This window comes from Marmota marmota, unplaced genomic scaffold, assembly GCF_001458135.2.
Source record: "Marmota marmota marmota unplaced genomic scaffold, marMar, whole genome shotgun sequence".
Lineage (NCBI taxonomy): Eukaryota > Metazoa > Chordata > Mammalia > Rodentia > Sciuridae > Marmota > Marmota marmota.
The window spans coordinates 17,500,054-17,520,739 of NW_025999880.1; the positions used below are offsets into that span (position 1 = coordinate 17,500,054).

General features: G+C 40.6%; 1 protein-coding gene across 1 annotated transcript; it reads left to right on the top strand.

Moving 5' to 3' along the window:
• Positions 1-3,020: 3,020 nt before the first annotated feature.
• On the top strand, positions 3,021-16,726 carry Krt23 (keratin 23). Its single transcript, XM_015495748.2, has 8 exons — positions 3,021-3,498; positions 8,429-8,511; positions 9,168-9,324; positions 10,398-10,559; positions 10,645-10,767; positions 13,319-13,539; positions 14,622-14,653; positions 16,361-16,726. The coding sequence occupies exons 1-8, from the start codon at positions 3,103-3,105 to the stop codon at positions 16,453-16,455; spliced, it is 1,269 nt and encodes a 422-aa protein (XP_015351234.1). The 5' UTR covers positions 3,021-3,102; the 3' UTR covers positions 16,456-16,726.
• The last annotated feature ends 3,960 nt before the right edge of the window (positions 16,727-20,686 follow it).

The following is a 20,686-nucleotide window of genomic DNA, read 5'->3' on the forward strand; positions in this document are numbered from 1 at the left end:
AGTCTTTTCTCTTGCACTTTCATATGTTGCTTGAATTTTTATAATAAGCATTACTATTTTTACCAAAAAACAAAAAAAAGGTTTTGTTTCTTTTAAAATCCAATGGCATCCCACACATTAGAAGTTAAAAGGAAAATTGTTATGCAATAGAACTAGAAAAGATTGTCTCTCCCAGTCCTCTCAAATTTCACCACTAGTTTTTCCCCACCCTGGTCCTATTGTATAATACAAGAAACATTTTGCTCAAGGTCTACTCCTATAAATCAAAACTCCCACACACTAACATAAAATGAGATGTGGGCCAATTTATGGGGCTAATAAGTCACTGCCTTTCAGACACGCCTGTAGTGATCAGGGAGGTAATGGGTTTTCATTGTGGATTCTGGTGAGAGTTTAGGGATTAGGAGTTCAGCCTGACCCTTGCACAGACTGGGGTGTCTATTCTCCTTCATAAGGCTGGGTCCATGGCAACAGGAGTCAGAAGCAACCACAACCCTGAGTTAAAACCAGGAATCAGGAACCTTTCATGTCCATCAGAACATAACTTCCTACCACACCTCCAACAATCTCTGTGTTTCCCTTATTTATTCTACTTTTATCATATCTCCCTGTCTTAGTTTTCTGTTGCTATAACAGAATACCTGAGATGCTTGTATCTTACAGTGCCAGAGACTGGGAAGTCCCAAGTTGAGAGGCCGTGTTTGGGGAGGGGCTTCTTATCCATAGGGACTCTCTGCAAGGTCCTGAGGCAATTCAGGCTATTACATAGCAAGAAGGACACACAAAGAGCCAGAGCCAGACTGGCTTCAATGGTAGATTCACTCTCAAGATAACCCACTAACCAATTAATCCATTAATTCATGGATTAATCCGTCCGTGAAGACAAAGCCCTCATGACCTCATCATCTCTTAAAGGTCCCACCTCGTCCCACCTCCTAACCGCTAATGATGGGGATTAAATTCAGCCTGAGTTTTGCAGGAGATGTTAAAAACCACAATTCAAACCACTCCCTTTGGTCTTTTCCTCATGTCAGAGATGCAAGTGGCCACAGTCACTCCCCAAGCTTCTTTTAGTCATGGTTACATTTTTTGTCCATCATGTATATAGTGAGATGAGGACAATCCAGAGAACTTTCCTTGGTAGGTTTTGTTGCAGGAGCAGGAGGCGCAGAGCTGTGGGCTTTGATGGCTTTATTTCCAATTGGAAAGATGGCCTTGGTGGATGACTTGTGCACTCCCGAGAGAGGCTTTTCCCTCTGATTCTGTAATTCACACTCCTAACAGGAGTAAGAAGTGATGGCATTTGAGGTCCTGAGTTAAAACCTCAATCACAAAAAGATCATGACAGAGTTAGCAACCATTTATAAAACAGCCCCAAGAAACTAGACTTGGGTGCTTAGAAGATGGAAGACTGAAGCTTTTCCAGAAGGCATGTAACAAATGTGGCATACACAGTGGTCGGTGAAGAGTAGGGCTGGACCCAGTCCAGACACAGGAGGTGGCTGGGCCCAGTGGATCTCCTCCACTGGAGGGTCTTGGATCCAAATGAGGCTGTATCCTACTATAAGGGTCATCCAAATCATGCAGGAGAACTCAGAAAATGGTTGTTAAAGGCGGTAACCCTTGAACTACCGGGAAAGCAGGGGTTGGTGACTTTTAAGGCTGAGGGGATGGCACAAACCAAGGTAGTGACACCTACAAATTTCTGTGCTCATTATACTGTTCCTGCAAATCAGCTCTGAATCATTTGCCTCTATGAGTCCTGATTCTTTGTCTGTAAAATGGGGACAATAACAGTTGCCTGGCTACAGTAAGAGTTGTAACAATTAAATAAAGAATAGCAAATGGCTACGTGCCCTGGGAAGTCCCATTATCATTATGAAAGAGAAGTGCCAAACAGGACCCCGTGGTGACTCGACCCAGCAACAGCACCATATGGCAGAATCCCACTGTGGCTTTACCACTAACTGAACATTTCCCTTGACATATCCCCATTTGGGCTTCAGTTGGCCTCTTCTGTAAAATCAGTGGCACAGAAACCAGGAACACTAACGTCTCTTCTGATGCCAACCCTTTACTCTTAAGTCCCTTTTAAATCTTGTCACCAGTAACCAGCCCAGCGCGCCTGCCCCCAGACTACGTCTTTGTTCATTCCTAACCTTTACCTTGGCAGATTCCCCAAGCATTCAAACAACCCAAGGCATGCTTCCTGCTTTCCGCCACCCCCTCTGCAGGTCACAGAGGCACAGACGCCAACCCTTCCAGGGCTCAGCCAGGGACAGGCCTATCAGGCAGTTGCCATCAGCTGTTCCTCCCAGGGTTCAAGGGAAGTCCTGGGCAGAGGCCAGAGTTGTTTGGTTTAGAGGTGCGCAGGGATGAAAGGCAACTGGAAGTGGAAGGCTCGGTCATTCGTTCATTAATTACGACTATAATTGAAGGTTTGTTCTGAAGAGTGATTCCTTTGAAATTACTTTCCATCAAACAGCAACTGTCACAAAGGAATCAGATATTCAGAGCCATCTCTATTTCCTCAGCATGCGTAGTTTGTTTTTTTTTTTTCTAGGACTTGAGACTCAGTTCCAATCTGGAACCACCTTTATGAATCTCTCTCACTCTTGCTTTAGAGGTAATTTGTTTATCTGGGTGTGTGTGGGGGTGCCAGCGCTCTTAATGTCTCCTTTATAAAAAAGAAAACCTGTACCCTACCAAATACCCCGAGTGTGGGCTTTAATCTGGCCTTTTTCGGATGAATGGGACAAAGGAAAAATTCCTCAGGGAGATTAGAAGGACACCTGAGACGAATACCCACCTGATGACATGGGCCACACCTCCCGGGTTCAACTGGAAGGGAGGAAGCAAACTGGTATATTGATGTGGTTCTAAACAACAACAGTGTGTGCTGGCCCGAGGGCACTTTGGGATTGACCAAGAGGAAACACATGTTGCACAATGATATGATCTTGCTGGTACAGTTGTCAGAGAAGGGAACTCCCACAGCAAAGGGCATAAAACCATCCAGGGCTGTCTGGGGCGGCTCAGTTCTGTGGAGCCAGGGAGCAGAACAGAGCAGAGCCCAGCCCAGCCCCAAACACAGATGGGACCATGAACTCCAGCCGCAGCTTTAGCCAAACCCCTTCAGCCGTTCTCCATGGCCCCAGAGGTGCCAGGACCCGGCCCGGGAGCTTCCCCCGGGCCCCCAGCGTGCACGGTGGCGCGGGGGGTGCCCACATCTCCCTTTCCTTCGCCACACCAAGCTGCCTGCCTCCTGGAGGGTCTTGGGGGTCTGGCAAAGGTGGGTCCCTCCTAAGTGGAAATGGGAAAGAGACCATGCAGAACCTCAACGACCGCCTGGCCTCCTACCTGGACAAGGTGCGCGCCCTGGAGGAGGCCAACATGAAGCTGGAGAGTCGCATCCTGCAGTGGCATCAGCAGAGAGACCCTGACAGCCAGAAGGATTACTCCCAATATGAGGAAAACATCAGCCACCTGCAGGAACAGGTAAGGTGCTGTGTGACCCTGCAGCTTCCAGGTGGGGCTTCACCGCCAGGGCAAGGAAAAATCAGCACAAAAGACAACTTCCAAGAAAGTAGCAGTGATTCAATTGCTCACAAAGATATTTGAGGCTATCTTCTTATTAGACCTTAAATATGGACTTGGGAAAGTCTTTTTGGTATAAATGATCTCCTATGTGTCGGTTACGTAGAAAATGAAGCAGACAAAATAACAGAAGTGTTATAGACTTTTTAAAAAGTGAGACTCTGATATTTCACACAATAAGAAAAAAATCCAAGAAAACAAAATGAGGCAGCCAGCCACCCGTGCTGTATCACTTATGATCAACAATGGCACCGTAATGATAAGGGCTGGTATGCAGGTTGCACGCTCCATACACAAGGCACAGGAGAATATTTACTTTCTCATTACATCAGTTCTGCTCCACCTCAAATTCCTGGCGACAGTGTGGCGATCCACCGACAGAAAGCTGAGTTACATTCTTTTGGAGATCATGCCTAAAAGCCGTCACTCCACTAGCAGATATATCATCGTGACGTCCCTGAATATTCTTTTTTTTTTTTTTTTTTTTTTTTGCAGGGGAGGGGGTTGCTAGATGATAAAGTTACTCATGGTTCTGAGAATAGGATATTGCTAGGAGAAAATAGTAAAATGGGCATAGTTTTTAAAATACGAGAGTTGGGTGGGTATGGACATTCTTCAATAAGTAAATAACGAGTCAAACAAACATCAGAAAAGCAAACTCATGAGTTCTGGGTCACTTGGCTAGAAGTAGAGGGAACCCAGTCATCTTATCGGTTATTCTTTTTAAAGCTGCTTAACTTCCCTCTTATATAAAACAGTCCCAGAAAATCCCTGTAAGATCATGACTTAACCTCCCCCAGGAAGGGCATCACAGGCTCCCGATATTTCTACCATGTTATTTCCCAACACTCAGTCATCCTTGCAAGCATGTAGAAAGGACCCATCAAGATAATATAAATCTGTCCTTGTAATGAACCCTAATTATTGAATAATCAGCCTAATAACTGACTGTGTAATTACCTTAACTATATAGTATATGGTTGTCTTTACCAAAAAAACAAGGTGACTCAACAGTCCTCCTCATGTTTTTTTCATTTATTAAAGTTGCTTTGGTTTGAGAAGAGAGGGAATAGAAGATACTTGCCATTGGAGAGCTGAGGACATGAGTCCCAGAAGAAATGTGAGCACATAATACATTAGCCAACAGAAGAGAGAAGGGAGGAAAGGAAGAGGAGAGAGGGAAACAATTAGTGAGCACTTCTTGTTCCCCAGGCATCGTGTTGAGTGTTTGATATACATATTTGTGGTAAGGGCTTTCTGCAATGATGGGATTGTCCATGTCATTTGATTTAATTCTGACAGAGCTCTGTTAGGAAACTAAAACTTATAAAAGTGAAGTAGCTGCTAGCAAGAGGCAGAGTAGGATTCTAACTCAGATCTGTTTGCAAAGGCTTCATGATTTCCTTGTCATCCTGGGGTTGCCTAGCCGACCTCATGCAAAACTGATGTTTAGATATTACTAATAAGTAAAATTCATCACATTTGCATTATTATTCAAAACATTTTGTATGCATCTCATTTAATCATCACAGCTCGGTGAAGCAGGTATTTTTATTTCAACTGAAGGAGACGGAGACTGAGTGTTTAAATTCTTTAGAATACAATCAAGAAAAGTGATTAGGTGTGATTATGAGGAGGGAGCAACTAGTCCACCCTCAGATGGCCCAGAATTCTGGGTTTTAAGATTAAATAGGAAGCTTCTTCAGCTTCAAGTTCCACTCTTTTCTGGACTTTTTCTGAAGATGCATTTTCCTCCAGCTTTGAAGAAAGCAATGATTTCTGTCCTGACTTCCCCCATCTGCAAGTGAGGAAACTGGCCCAAAGAGATCCCACAGTAACGTGAGTTTGGCACTATCCTGGTATTTAATGAAATACTCGAGTAGATATAGCACTCTGCCCCACTTTGGAGTGTTAAATATTACTCAAAAAGCCTATAAGATGTTGAATTCAAAAATTAATCCAATCCTTTTGAAACACAGAATGGGACATACTCCTAGGAATAGTCTACATAAAACTTCCTGAGTGATTCTCAATGGTGCTATATTTAGCATTTTGGTTTATGGACAAAAATTCTATTTTCCTCTCCCTGGGAGATCACACACCCTGGAGCAACAATGTTATGCTAGCACACCAACTAGATTTTAAAAGAATGAACTCAGGGCTTTGGGGAGAAGCCAGGTGATTATTACAACATACAATGTAAAACCTGTGCCTCATGTATTATTTCTCAATCCATCCTCATCCATTTATGACCATGGAGGATGTCTCAGAAATAGTGGCATATTGTATTACCATATCTAGTAAGCCTGGATCGTGGAAAATAGTTTTCAATCTGTTTTATATTAAGTACATTTCAGAGCCTACATTCATGAACCACGATAATGCTAGCTGGTGGGTTTTACAATGAATATATTATTGCTTTAACTCAGAAAAGTCAAATAAACCTGCCTGTGGTCTTTTAGTTTTTCTGATTCTGTGTTATATATAAAGCAAAATTTCCTAGTTGTCCTAGGAGTGTGTCAGATAGAATAAATCAACACACAGGAAATAAGGCTTACCTCAGGATCCCAGGCTTTGGGGCATGGAGTAATTCCTCATTTTGCATGAGTTTAGAGAATGCAAAGAGTAAGGGTCATAGAAGAAAAGGCACTGGTAAGGATGTGACAAAGGAGCACTGTGGACGGGAGAGAAAGAAAGATCTGCAGTTTCCTTTTTTAGAGCAAAAGAAAAAATCATAGGACCATTTGGAATCCCACAAAGGGAAAAAAGAAATTCAGTGAGGAGCCAGCCTGGCAATGTCCACCATGAACAGCAAAAGTTGGAGGATATGTCGCCGCAACTCATAAAACTTGACACTTTGTCCAATGCACACATCGACTCTAATTATAAAAGTTGTAAAATTATAAAAAGAAAATTGTACAATTGATATCTTTCTGAACTAATTCCATTACAGCTAATTTTTCAGTGTCTATGTAATATGCCCGGAATATGCTGTTTTACAACATTATTTTGTTTAATACCTTTTAATTCTCATGACTCTTTGATGAAGTGGCTATTATTCTTGCCATTTTTATGGATGAAGAAACTGAGGCTCAGCCAAACTTACTTTGGTGCTGGAGCAGAATCCCAGGTCTGCACTCGGAGTGCAGATCCCGGGTTCTCACCACTTCTGAAGGCACCTATTGTCCATTCATGATCCCAAATTCCAAGTAATCAGTGGAGCTTTCAATAGGACCAGAGTTTTAAAAGGTACCTTTGTATTGAGGTGTAGTTTTGTCCTAAGAAAATGCTTTCTAAATAAAGGGATTAGCTGTAAAAATACAATGGAAATATCACAGGATTCTCTGACTCCAACTAAACTGTAGAAGTTTAGAGCAAGTAAGGTCACCTATTTGTAGTGTAAACTTCTTATTTAACAAATTGTGAAACTGAAGCACAGGGAGTGAAATGTCTCACCCAAGACCACGTGAATGGTCAGAAAGACAGAAAGAACCAAAGGACAGCTCCAGTTTGGGCACAATACTTGGCTAATACTTGGTACCAAAATAGTAGCATACTTTGGAAAAATGAGGTTATCTTCCATTCCATTTCCCCAAGGACAGTGACATACATTAAATGTTCACTATTTCTATGATTATAACACACTATATACACAATTGTCCAAGCAAACACCTCCAACAACAATTTTTTTTTTTATATTTTTTAGTTGTCAGTAGATCTTTTATTTATTTATATGTGGTGCTGAGAATCGAACCCAGTGTCTTCACGTGCTAGGCAAGCGCTCTACCACTCAGCCACAAGCCCAGCCCCTCCAACAACATTTTTTAAAGCAAACAAAATCTATCTAAATATCTAGTGAAAGTCTTTAACTGGAAGCTTTAACCCCAGAGAAGCTTATTAAGCATCTTCATTAGCTGGTAAAGAATTAGTTCAGTTAATGTTTTAATAGCTACCAGTGGGGCATTCTCATGATGGACTACACTAAAAACATGGACACATGCCTGCAAATTATGTACGTGGCTTTAGCCCTCTGGGGGGAAAAAATGTGTCATGTGATTATGATAATGAATGCATTTAAAATCAGGGTTAGTGTTGCTCAATAACACTGATGGGAAATGTGAACATATCACAAGTAATAATGATGGGCATCTAAAATCATCATCACTGATTGTGCTTCAGGAGAGTGGAGCTAATATTCACAATAAGAAACAACTCAGAGCCTAAGTTGTTTTTAACATCTCCTCATGAGGGACCGGAAGCAAAACCACAAGACCTGTTCATCACACTGAAAGCTGAAAGACATTCTGAACAATCTCCATCCTTCCTCTTCCAAAACCATTCTTTAAACAGTTGCACCAACCCCAGCCTGACAAAACTCAATGTGAAAAAAGGCGAAACCAGCTGCAGATCTTGTCCTGTACAAATCATCTGTGCTTTGTACCTAGTCCGTGCTCAGTAAATATGTGCTGATTTGATTCTCATTGTTCCACTGAGGAAAAAGAAGTTGTCTCTGCTGACAAGTCACAAACCCAGGAAATGAGAGGGCAGAAATACAGCTGTCAGAGCCAGGCACAGTAGTGCACACCTGTAATCCCAGCAACTCAGGAAGCTGAGGCAGGAGAATCAGAAGTTCAAAGCCAGCCTCAGCAACTGAGTGAGACCCTGTCTCCAAATTCAAAAAATTAAATAAAAAGGGCTTGGGGTGGTTCAGGGGTAAAGCATCCCCTGGGTTCAATCTCTGATGCCAAAAATAAAAAGAGAAAGAAAAGAAATGCAGTTGTCAGTTGTGGGTCTGCCAGACTGAAAAAAAGTCTTGGGGTGTGTTTTCCAGATAGTGGACGGCAAGATGACCAATGCTCAGATGGTTGTTCTCATCGACAATGCCAGAATGGCAGTGGATGACTTCAGTCTCAAGTAAGTTCCTTTTTCACAGGGTTTTGTGGGGTTTTGTTTATTTCCTTTCCAAAAGGAAAACTCACCTTGCCGTTAGTCACACCTGAAATCTCACTGGGTTATAATTAAAAGCTGAAATGACAACAAATGCCGTGTACAGTACTTGAATGGACCTTTGTTTCAACAAACCAGACATAAAACACAGTATAGAGGGGAAAAATCTGACTATGAACCAAGAATTAGGTGATGCTAGAGTTATTCATTTTAAGTATGATAATGTTATTATGCTTACTTTTGAAAGGTTTCTTGAAAGATGCATTCTGAAGCATACAGGGTTAAAATGTCATATGTCTGTAAGTCTATAATTCACTTTGAAAAACTATAGCAGTTAATATAGATGAAGCAAGTTGGCAAAATACTGACCATTGCTCAAGATAGGTGGTGGGCGTATGGCGGTTTATTATTCTTTTCTCTTTACTCAATTAAAAAAATGGACATTGAGTCACTATCATAGAAAAGTGGAGTGTGAAATCGACATACAGAGGACATCCTGTGTGCATTCATTTGTTCTGATTGAACCTAAAAAGTCAGATATTCACGTCTCAACGAAGGCAGATCCTTACCAAGCCCATGGCCTTCCAACAACAGGTGTGTTCTTCCCTTCCTTCCAACCAAAGGTATGAAAATGAACACTCCTTTAAGAAAGACTTGGAAATTGAAGTTGAGGGCCTCCGAAAGACCTTGGATGATCTGACCATTGTCACAACAGACCTGGAACAGGAGGTGGAGGGAATGAGGAAAGAGCTCATCCTTATGAAGAAGCACCATGAACAGGTAGGACTGCCCAGGGACCCCCAGTGCTCAGCTGAGCTCTCTCCCTGCACGGTTCAAGGTGATCCGATAACCAAAGAGGAAACCACCTGAATGCCAGTCCTGTTGACCTTATGCCCAAATAACTATGAAGAATCATATGAGTACCTCATTTTTCCAGTTTCAAGGTTACCTACCCAGATGTCAAACACAACCACCAAAATGCAATCAAAATTAACGATGACTTGGCCAACAGTTTTGTTAACACACAATGTTTACCTTGACCCTTTTGTTAATATGATACTGTAAGAATGAATGTGTGAGGCTGAACTTTACTGGCCAAACATGCGGCAAATTTGGGACAGTAGAATAAAGAGACTCTGCTATGAACCAAAGTAAAATGGCTAATGGCAAAAATTAAGGATCCCAATTTCCGGAAGTATTTAGCTGACTTTTAAAGAATTACCATTCATTTCAAGTCCCTGAGACTGATAAAATGATAGAAAAACAATCCCCATTTTTGGCAAACAAAATTGCTTCCGAACATCAAAGAGCCCAGTTTCCTAAGAGCTGGTTAGACGATGATTATTAATTAAACCTTTCTTACAGCTGCTTGGCTTTTAGGAAATCCTACAGAAGCATACACAGAGATCTTAGAAGCGTCTACACCTTTCAATTACTGAACTCCACCTTCTGGTTTCTGAACTGCTTCCCAAAAGCTTTGGTCTAAAACCTAGAATATTCCATTGCTTAGCTGTATAATCACTTCACCAATGAACAATTCCTGCAGAGGAACTAATATTTTATGTAGGCATAATTGTTTCTGAAATATTTTCCAACAGAGATTAAGTCAGTAATTACAGAAGACATTTGATTACCTGTCTGTGCTATTCTTTATTTTATAAAATTATTAGGGGAAAAAAAGTAAATAATGTTTTGTCATCAACGATAATTGAGAAATCAAACCACACCCGCAAAAGTGTAGCAACCACATCAGCTGAAATGTTTTCAAGATCCATTTACCTCTGACAATCAACACAAATTCCAGCCTTCTGGTTGGCATAGCTGGTTGATTTTTTTTCTCTATTGTTAAACAGGAACTGAGGGATCATCATGTGCCAAATGACTTCAATGTCAATGTGAAGGTGAATACAACTCCAGGAGAAGATCTGATCAAGGTCTTGGAGGATATGAGGCAGGAATATGAGCTTATAATAAAGAAGAAGCATCAAGACTTGGATACTTGGTTTAAAGAACAGGTAAATGAAAGGTGTCCAGACTCCCCAGAGGTTCAATTCCACGTGGCCCCCATGCTGATGCCTCTGCCTGTGTTTGGTCTCACAGTCAATGGCCCTATCCCAAGAGACAGCCAGTCCAGCTGCTGTGCAGGGCAGCCCAAGTGACATCCACGAGCTGAAGCGCACTTTCCAGGCCCTAGAGATTGACCTGCAGACACAGCACAACAGGGTAAGTGGGAGCTAGGAAAACCTGGGTCCTGTACCACCTCCTCCTCAAAGTCTTCCTCCACCTCTCTCCTGGGCCCCAACACCCCCACTCCCCTTGGGACATCTCTCACTCTCTACTCTCCATCCAAATTGTTCATGATGAGAATGATAATAAGAGCTTCATTTATAGTGTGCAGATGGTGCCAGATGTCAGGCTAGGTGCCTCATTATTTTAAGTGCTGTTAATCCTCACATTAGCCTTTCTAGGTAGGTCTTAGCATCTCCATTTTAGAGACGAGGAAGCCAAAGCTCTAGGCAGTTAAGCAAGTTGGTCAACAACTTGTAAATTAACAGTGGTGAAACGATGTGGTGTTAGAAGAATAGGGACTCTAGATCCCCAAAATCTCTATCAGTGCTCTCTCCACTTAGAACCAGGCTAACCCCCCAAACTCTAACACAGAGAAATTCCAATGCCAACATGATAGGTCGCAAATCCAGGCTTGGCAACTCCAAAGTACTGCTCTATTCCTTATGTATTTGTCTTATCACCCAGCAAACTATAAGTTACCATGTCTAAGTCATTTCTATCATCTTTATAGTTTCATAAAATGCATTGTAAGGGGGGTCATAATCGTTCAAAATTCTATTATTCCCTTCATAGCCTACTGAAATCTGATCATTCATCAATATAACTCCCGAGTGCCATTCTCTTCTCCGTCTTAAGAGCCCATACTTAGTTCATTTGTCTCACAGGTGCACATGGTAAATGAAGTCACGTTTTATGAATCAGTGATTGTGAGCGGAGCCTAAAAATAGCCACTGTTGAGATGACAATAATGAGCTCAGCAGTATGTGGGGCATGGTGTTTTGCAGCTTTCTTGACATTTTAACCCACATCATTTCACCACAACCTCTTGAGGTCAGAGAAGCATTTAGACCATTGTCATTCGTTCTCCTATCTGATACTGTTTTAAAATCTGAGGACTTGGTAATGAAGGAGTCAGCACCCTTCATCCAGACAATAAATGAGCAAATCATCAAAACAGGTACTTGTTAGGTGGAAAAAAAAAATCTCAACAATGAAATGAAGCATGCTAGATGTGGCAGAGAGGAAAGCTGCCATTTTAAGCAAGGTGGTCATGAAAGGTTTTACTGTTGGGTGACAGGCTGCATAAAGGCCGGAAAGACATAAGGAGGTGGTTTATGTAGCTATGGGAGGGGTTAAGGTCAGTATTCCAGGTGAAGGGAACAACAAACGCCGAAGACACAAGTATGTCCTATAGGTTGGAGGAACAGTGGAGAAGTCAGTGTGGCTACAGGGACTGAATGAAAAGAAGAGAAGAGAAAATTAAGGGAGTAAATGGGAGAAGGGCAGAAGGGAGAAGCATCACGATGGCACTGGACTTTGTATGCTACCTTGGAGCAGGACAGACAGGAATTTCATTTCAGTTAGTATAGGCAACTCTTTGAAGAACTTTGCTGTAGGTGAAGAACAACAGAAGAATAGTATAGGACACTTCCATTAGTTTGAATGATGGTTGGAGGCAGATATCTGATATAAGGTGAGAATAATCGAACAGAGCAGAGAATAGCATCTAACAGGCAAGATGGCGGGCCATTGCGGAGATCATGGAGCACAAGTAGTTCATGCATCACAACAGGAGGAAAGTGAGTCCCTGGACACAGATTCACGTTTGTGGTTGGAAGTAACGGCAGGAGACTCTGGGAGTGCTCTCCTGAGTGCTTTCATCTCCTCAAGGATTCTGAGAAGTGAGTGAGTTCATGGACTGAAAGAAAGGTTGGAGAGAAGGGAGGTTTGAGGACAGAGAAGAAGGAAGGAAATAACGCTCCGGGAGGAGAGAGAGTGACTACACTAGAAACCTATGGTTTCTTATCCAGGCAGCATTAAGGGCCCCCTGAAAATTAAGTAGCCATTAAAGTGGGAGAATCCAATGCAGTTACAATTTTCTCTTCAAGATTAAACTTGCTCCAGAAGAGCCGGTATTAAATCCAAACCAAAAAATGGACTTGAGTTCAGCCTTTCATAATCTGGCCCAGAAACTTCATTCTGCAGTTCTGGAATTTCCTCAAAAATGATAATTTTTTACCACTGTGAGAATCAGAAAGCATTACTTGAGACCAAAGTTATTAGATATACCAAGTTAAAATATAGGACACTTCGATTAGCTTGAATGTTAGAAAAACACAGGTTTTTTCCTATGTAGAAGCTTGTCCCATGTAATATTGCATCAATATTTGGGAAATGTTCATCCAAAAAGCATTATTTGTTGTTCATCTGTAATTTGAACTTTAAACCATCACCCCTCCAGGAGTGCAGGGGACTGGCCAGGACCCCCTGGTAAAATGGTTTTATGGACAGAAATTGACTTCAAAAGTCCCAACACCCAAGCCCCAAACCTGTAAGTCAACCTGATTCTCACCTCAGTGTCCCCAGCAGCTACCAGGACACCTAGCAGACTGGTTGGCATATGCTAAATACTCAACAGGCCCACGCTGATGGATCTATCAAGTCATCAGCCAGTTAGCAAAAGAACTATCATTTCCTCTTTCAGAAATCTGCTTTGGAAAACATGTTGTCGGAGACCCAGTCTCGGTACTCCTGCCAGCTCCAGGACATGCAGCAGATCATCTCCCACTATGAGCAGGAGCTGATGCAGCTACGCCACGACCTGGAGCGTCAGAACAGTGAATACAAGGTGCTCCTGGGCATCAAAACCCACCTGGAGAAGGAGATTGCCACCTACCGCCAGCTCCTGGATGGGGAGAGCAACGGGTGAGGCAAAGGCTGGCAGGAGAGGAATGTGCAAAAGGCCTGGGTACCCATGTGTGCAAATGTGTGTGCACATTTGGCTACTAGAGGAAAAGGGCTAATGCTGACTTTTTCTAGAAGATACCTATGTTCTAGATACCTAGGTTCTGTTTTATTAAGCAACAAATGGGAACTAGTCAGTAATGCTCCCTGGGTGCTAAGATTTGCATTCAGAACAGTTTCAATGAGGATGTTAAAGTCTCTAGGGGGAAAAAAAAAAAAAAAGCCATGGTTTGGACTATTGTGTTTCCCAGTGGGAAAGCACACATTTTGGCTTAAAACGACAGGAGAGGGAAGGGAGAATGTTTCAGTCTGAAAGCAGGAAAAGATTGATAAAAGAGATATCTAGATTTGCAATCTGATGTGTCTGGCAGATCCAAGAAACAATAGCTGGCCATAAAAAGGGCACATACAAACCAGGCAGAGTGGCACAAACCTGTAAGATCAGAACTTAGGAGGCCGAGGCAAGAGGATCACAAGTTCAAGGGCAGCCAGGGCAACTTAGTGAGACCTTGTCTCAAAAATGAAATAAAATGGGCTGGCAATGTAGCTCAGAGGTAGAGTACCCCTCAGTTCAATCCCCAGTACTACAAAATTTAAAGGAAAGAAAGAGAGAGAGAGAGAGAAGGAAAGAGGGTGAGGGACACATACATTTTATTACCCCCCACCACCATCCAAAAAAAAGGGGGGGGTTTCAAAATACATAAATAAAATGTCATTGGACTAAACTGCCCAGTCTGAGAAGTTCAAGGGTTCCTGGCTTGAGACTCTGGAAGAGACCCTGGTGGAGGCCAGGACTTCAGCAGGCTGAAAGGAGGGAGGAGATGGTTTGGAAGACTTGTCCAGACCCCAGGGTTGCGGGCAGGCAACTGCCTTCCGGATGGAGGAGGGTTCTCACGTGAACTCATGACCCTGAGACTGTGGAGCTCAATTACCTTCATCAAAGAGTTGAGAAGTTACAAGCAGGCAACGGAAGTTGGTTCATCCCAAGGTTTTATGACCACTATTAATACTAATGTGAGCTTTAACCTTTCTCACTTTAACAGGATGATGGAAGAATCGAAATCAAGCATGAAAGGTAAAAAGAATTCTTTCATTGTTTGAATTTGCTTTTTTAAAATGAATGTTTATCCACTCTTTAAGTTGTCATGATCCTCAGGTATATTCCCAAGTGTCCCGTGTTCAACTTTTATTTGGCTCCCAAATAGCCAGGAATTATCAAAGACCTTAACAAATTAAGTAATACAAAACAAAGGGAACTCTCCTATGTCCTCAACAAGTGCACAGTTTGAGTATCCCTTATTTAAAATGCTTGGAACCAAGAGTGTTTCAGATTTCATATTTTTTTGGACTATTTCTATATACATAGTGAGATACGTTGGTGAGACTCAAGTCTACACACAAAATTCATTTGTGTTTCACATATACTTTATACATATGGTCTGTAGGTAATTTTAAACAATATTTTAAGTAAGTTTTACCAAACAAAGTTTTATGGTGTGGGATTTTCCACTGTGGCATTATGTCAAGTGCTTAAAATGTTTCGGATTTTTGCTCATTCCAGATTTCAGATTTTTAGATAAGGGATGCTCAATCAGTATATGCAAAGTTCTTTATAAGCAGTGAAGTAGAGTAAAAGAATAATTTAGAGTATTTTGTCTCTGTTAAGTGATGGAGTCTGTTTACTAAATTCCTAGGAAATTAAGACATCATTTCTCAAACTCACTTCAGTTGAACACTAGTGCTCCGTGAGGTTTGAATAGTGTATTATGAAAGACATGTTCTATGGCCAGATAAGGTTGGGCATGTTATGCACCATCACCCTCTTCTTGAATAGTCAGGTTGCATTTCAGTATGTTAAAGATGGGACAAGGACTGCTATGAGGTGAAAAAAGGAACAAGGAAGAAAAAGAAATATCAAAAAGGTTTGCTTTGATTCAATAGTCCAAAACATCTTTGACTTGGAAACCCTATTTTCTCAGATTTTCATTAATACCTCTCAGAAAAGTTTCAGGACTGCCCAGTCTGCAGCAAGTGGCACTTTCTAATTAGTTCATGATAAAATTGTTCTAAGATGTGAGCAATTCCTTAGAGTTGGACTAACCATCTCAGAACAGCTAGTCTAATGGCTGCCCTTTGGCAATATTTGATAGATGGTCCTTCAGCCTCTCCTTCCGCACATCCAGGGATGGGAAACTCAGTACTTGGTGGGATAACCCAATCTGCTGTAGGAAAAGTTTGATTTTAGCAAAAGTTTCCGGTGTGTCTCTATTGAGAATTTCAGCTATTCCCAGTGGTCTAGAATTGCTTTATTGAAATGTCAGTGAGGTACTTATTCAAATAAGAAATAGCTTTGAAAACAGTGGCCATGATAATCAGCCCTAGTTTCTCACCCCGCCCCCTCCCCGGAATCACATGGCATGCTTCCTAAAATGCGTATCCCAAAATGGCATTTAGTGCTCTGTAAACTCGCAGAATCTGTACTGTGAGAGCTACAAAACCTGCACAAACAGAAAGCACTCTTCAGATGCTCGTGGCCAGAGACGAGCTTCCATATCAGGTACACGCAGAATGAAAGTCCTGATCTCCAGAGAGTGATATTGTTCCCAGAAGGTGGAGGGAAAATCCTCCTTGGTGAGATCCCTGTTCACTGCAGCAGAGCCCACCATATTGTTTAGTGATTATTTTGGAAGGCACAAGGGACTGCATGCAGGGGACTGAAAATGAGTATAGTTCAAATGGGGGAAAAACAAGGCAGTGACCTCTCTGGTGCTCTCTCCTTCAGCATCTACAGCTCCAAAGATCAAGGCCATCACCCAGGAGAGCATCAATGGAAGAATAGTTCTTTCTCAAGTGAATGAGATCCAAAAGCATGAGTGAAACCAATATAATTTCTGCCTGTTGTAAAAACTATTTCCCCCCTATGGAAAGCCCTTACCTAGACACTAATGGGTGAGTCTTAAAAGGTATCCTTGGAGTTATCAAACTCCAGAAACTTTTTTTTCTCCTCATAATGCTCTTGATATACTGTTGAACTTTTCAAAACAAAAATATGAGTTTGCAAGATAAAAACTCTGCTTTCCTAACTACGGTCTTCGGATTCCCATCAATGCGCATCTGGTTTGTAGCCAATAAAACTCCACACAAGTTGCATCCTGTCTTTTCTTATGTCCCAAGGCAAGATGAGACCTCAAGGTCTAGTTCTAACAAGAGGTTCTCAGAGCATTGAAAGATCATGGGGATCTTACCACATTGGATGTGTCCTCAGTCTTTAGCAGCCAAACTCCAGGCAATATTGTTACCCTGAAGCTGGGCATCCCAGAATGAGAGGTTATTCACAAAGTTCACCAGGCTCTGCCAGCAGACAATGAAGGAGAAATAGAGAAAGGAGGTCCAGAAAAGTTTACCGAGAGCGTGAGATGACCAAAAATTATTCTATCTCACCTTTAAAAGAAGAAAAAGAGCTGAATGTCCTAAGAAAGAATGGAAGCTTTGAAAGGAGATTCTGGGGATGATAGGACCTTGTTACAGATAGACATTAAAGCAGGGACTCACTCAAGATCTAAATTGAAAATATAAGGATCTAGAGCATTATGTTGAGCTGGATCCATTCTGAGCTACAGACTGGACCATGTACCTCTGAACTCTGAGAAGATGCCACCTTCTCCAATTCTAGGAGTGTGGGCCACTACTCTGAATTTGTAGACAGGAGCATTGCTGGGGAGAAGGAAAAGTGGAAATCCACATAGCCTTTAAGACAGTCAGAATATTGTCCATGGAATCACAAGGATATTAACCACTTAGGAGACCATAGGCACAGGTTAGTCAGAATCTCCCATTTTATAGGCAAATACACTGAGGTTTAGAACAGTAAAGTTGTTTTACCCAAATACTGGCTTGGTGCTGCTGGGTCTACATTCTTGGCTCCTCCAGCAGTTATTAATCTAAAAGTGAGCATAGTCTAGTTCCATTATCATCTAACACATCTTAAAATCCATGTCTCAGTACTCTGTTTGAAAGGGCTGTGTTTGGTATTTCCTAAACTGGGCATCTGTTAAAACTGGATTCATCCTCCCTTGAAGACAACAACTGGTATTTCTTATCCCTAATACTCAAAAGAAAAGCAGCCCCTAACAAACTCATGTTGAGCAAAAGGAACTCAGGATAATTATATCATGGCAAAAATGTGTCTTTGATTGAACTAAAATCTGCAAATTCCCTGGTGTAAAAATTATATTTATTTATATTTACTGTGTGGCCATTTCAAAGAGGATCAAATATAACAAATACACAAACATGAGTTTTCTCTGTGCAATATTTGTCTGCAGTAACTTTTGATTTTATTTGGGGGTAAGAATGGACCCAAATTAGACTTCATTAGTCTTTATTTCTTCTATTTTACTTGACTAAAAGAACTTCTTTAGATTGAGAAGGTACAAAAGTTTCCAAGCAGATCTAAAAATTAATTTTTCTCTATTTTAGCACTCACTTATTCTACTATTTTGGATGTTATTATCACTTTCTTAAAATCCAGAAAATGTGCATAAAATATACAGTCAGCCCTCAATACTCTCATATTCCACATTCATAGATTCAACCCAACTACAGATAGAATGTTCTTGGGGAAAAAAATGGATCTGTACAGAACATGTACAGACTTTTATGTCTTATCATCATTTCCTAAAAATATAAAGCAGCTTTTTACACAGCATTTATATTTATTAGGTATTATAAGCAATATAATTGTAGCATTTACATTGTGTTAGGTATTATAAGTTATCTGGAGATGATTTAAAGTGTGTAGGTTATATGGAAATACTGTGCCATTTTATATAATGGACTTAAACATCTAGATTTTTGTCATTCACCCTGGAACTAATCCCCTGCAAATACCCTGGGATGGCTTCACATACTCTTCTCAAGGTGAAATGTGAGCGTTACTAGAAAAATCCCATGGAGAATATTAAAAAAGAATATGACAAACTAAAGAGAAAGTTGCAATTCCAGAACCAGAACACAATCAATAAGCTTCCATTTGCAATCATAGTTTATGTATGACTTGGTAATAGTAAACCATAACATGAATAGTTTTTCATTCAGTGACCAAAATCTTCTTAAGGTCTTACTATTAATTTTCATTATATCAATTAAATCATCACAGTTTTCCTCCGAAACTCATCAGTCTCAGCAAAATGGAGTGGTGGTCACCCTATTGGTAAAGACTTGCCCCTATTTCTCTAAGGAGAGAGATGTAGAGAGAAATTAAACCACTTAAATACAGAGACAATTGTGTGAACATTGGCTCTAGGTAACCTAGAATAACCTTTTCCCATGTTTAAATCAGCCCAAAATAAAATCTTTCAAAATACCCATTACAAATTGATTAAAGCTTGTATGTTCAGGTAAGTTATCAACCAAAGAAGTTTCTGTTTATATTTGGTTTTAACAAATATGCACCCAACCCACATAAAGGAGATGGTAATAAATTCTATTGTTTTCATTCCAGATATACTTTGAGTAAATAACAATTATCCTTCTGTGAGCCAAAACCCAATTAAACAAATAATGGGATAATCTAGAGAAGTGTAAAGTATTATTACTTTGGAATTTAATGTTTATGTCAACATATTCACCTACAAGGCTTGGATCTACCTGATATTGCTCAATCCAATGAAATATATGCCTTTATAGATTATTATAAATAATATCTGGAATATTATTTTTACATACCTACCCTGTGGAAGACATGTGAAATTGGGAACTAAACTTTATAAAAATTCATTATCAAGGGATATAACAATGGTGTGCTGGGTGGGGTGCTCATAAAGACAAAAGAGCAGCAACTGGAAGGGAGATAACAGAAAGGAGCCCAGGGGTATTTCTTCAACTCAGGAGTTCTCACACTTGGCTCCCCTAAGGATCACCTGGGGAGATGAAAATTCTAATGCCCAGGTCATAGTCTATGCCAATAAAATCGAGATTTTTTTGATGGTTGGGGCCCAGGCATTAATATAGTTCAATATAGATTCCCAGGACCTGGATTTGATCCCCAGTATTGGAAAAAAAGATTTTTTCACAATTAATAAGTTTGAAGTTTGGGGACCTACTGCTTTACTTGCTTCAGGTAAGTGCTTTTTCTTTTTTCTTTGTTATGCCTTTCATGTTCCTAATATTTTAATGGTTCCCATAAAAATTAATGAAACTAATAGAAAAATTAAAATCTCTGTCACATCACTCTCAGACGCTTGAGTTTCATGTTACAGAATTATAGAGAATTGATTCCAGGAAATACAGCTGAGTAAAATTTAGAAGTAAGACAAATAGAGACAGGTGTGGTGATACACACTTGTAATTCCAGCTACCTGAAAGGCTGAGGCAGGAGAATCACAAGTTCAAGTCCAGTTTAGGCAACCCAGGCTGACTCTGTCTCAAAATTAAAATCCTTTAAAGCTCAAAGAAATAGGACAAATACTTCACTTTCAAAAAGTATTTCACAAAACTCCGCAAACATACTTTGATCTAATTTTAGCAAAATATCTTCCACGTACATAATCAAATATTTGGACAAGATGTTGCTTTCCTATAATCATTTTCTATGATGAAAATTTCCTGTGTTGTTTTAGCCTCCTCAATTCCTTTACCTCTTAGATTTTTTTCACAGCAAAGTAAATAGTAACATTTGCAAATAAGAAACTATTAAGGAATACATCTCTAACCCAAGTGACTAAAAGAATTAATTTGGGGAATATATAAGCAGTTATTTCCTTAAAGAAATACCCAGGTTGTTTAATTATTTCCCAAATGCATATTTTATATTTCTCTAATAATTCATTCAGGCTTCACATATTTTTTTAAATGTTGACATTAAAAGAAAATGTAGGGCTGGGGATATAGCTCAGCTGGTAGAGTGCTTGCCTTGCATGCACAAGGCCCTGGGTTCAATCCCCAGCACCACAAAAAAAAAAGCAAAAAGAAAATATAGGCAACAACTTATTGAACCTTCTTGTTTGAGAGATGAAGAGGCTAAAATATAGAAAGATTAGCTAAACCCTAACTCCATTCCAGCATCTTCAGCACATGGAAACATCAGAATTGGGCGGGGGTACGAATA

Coding starts and splice junctions, on each gene's coding strand:
- Krt23 (XM_015495748.2), top strand. CDS start 3,103: ATGAACTCCAGCCGCAGCTTTAGCCAAACCCCTTCAGCCGTTCTCCAT. Junction 9,325..10,397: donor TGAAGAAGCACCATGAACAG/GTAGGACTGCCC, acceptor ATTGTTAAACAG/GAACTGAGGGATCATCATGT. Junction 13,540..14,621: donor CTGGATGGGGAGAGCAACGG/GTGAGGCAAAGG, acceptor TCACTTTAACAG/GATGATGGAAGAATCGAAAT.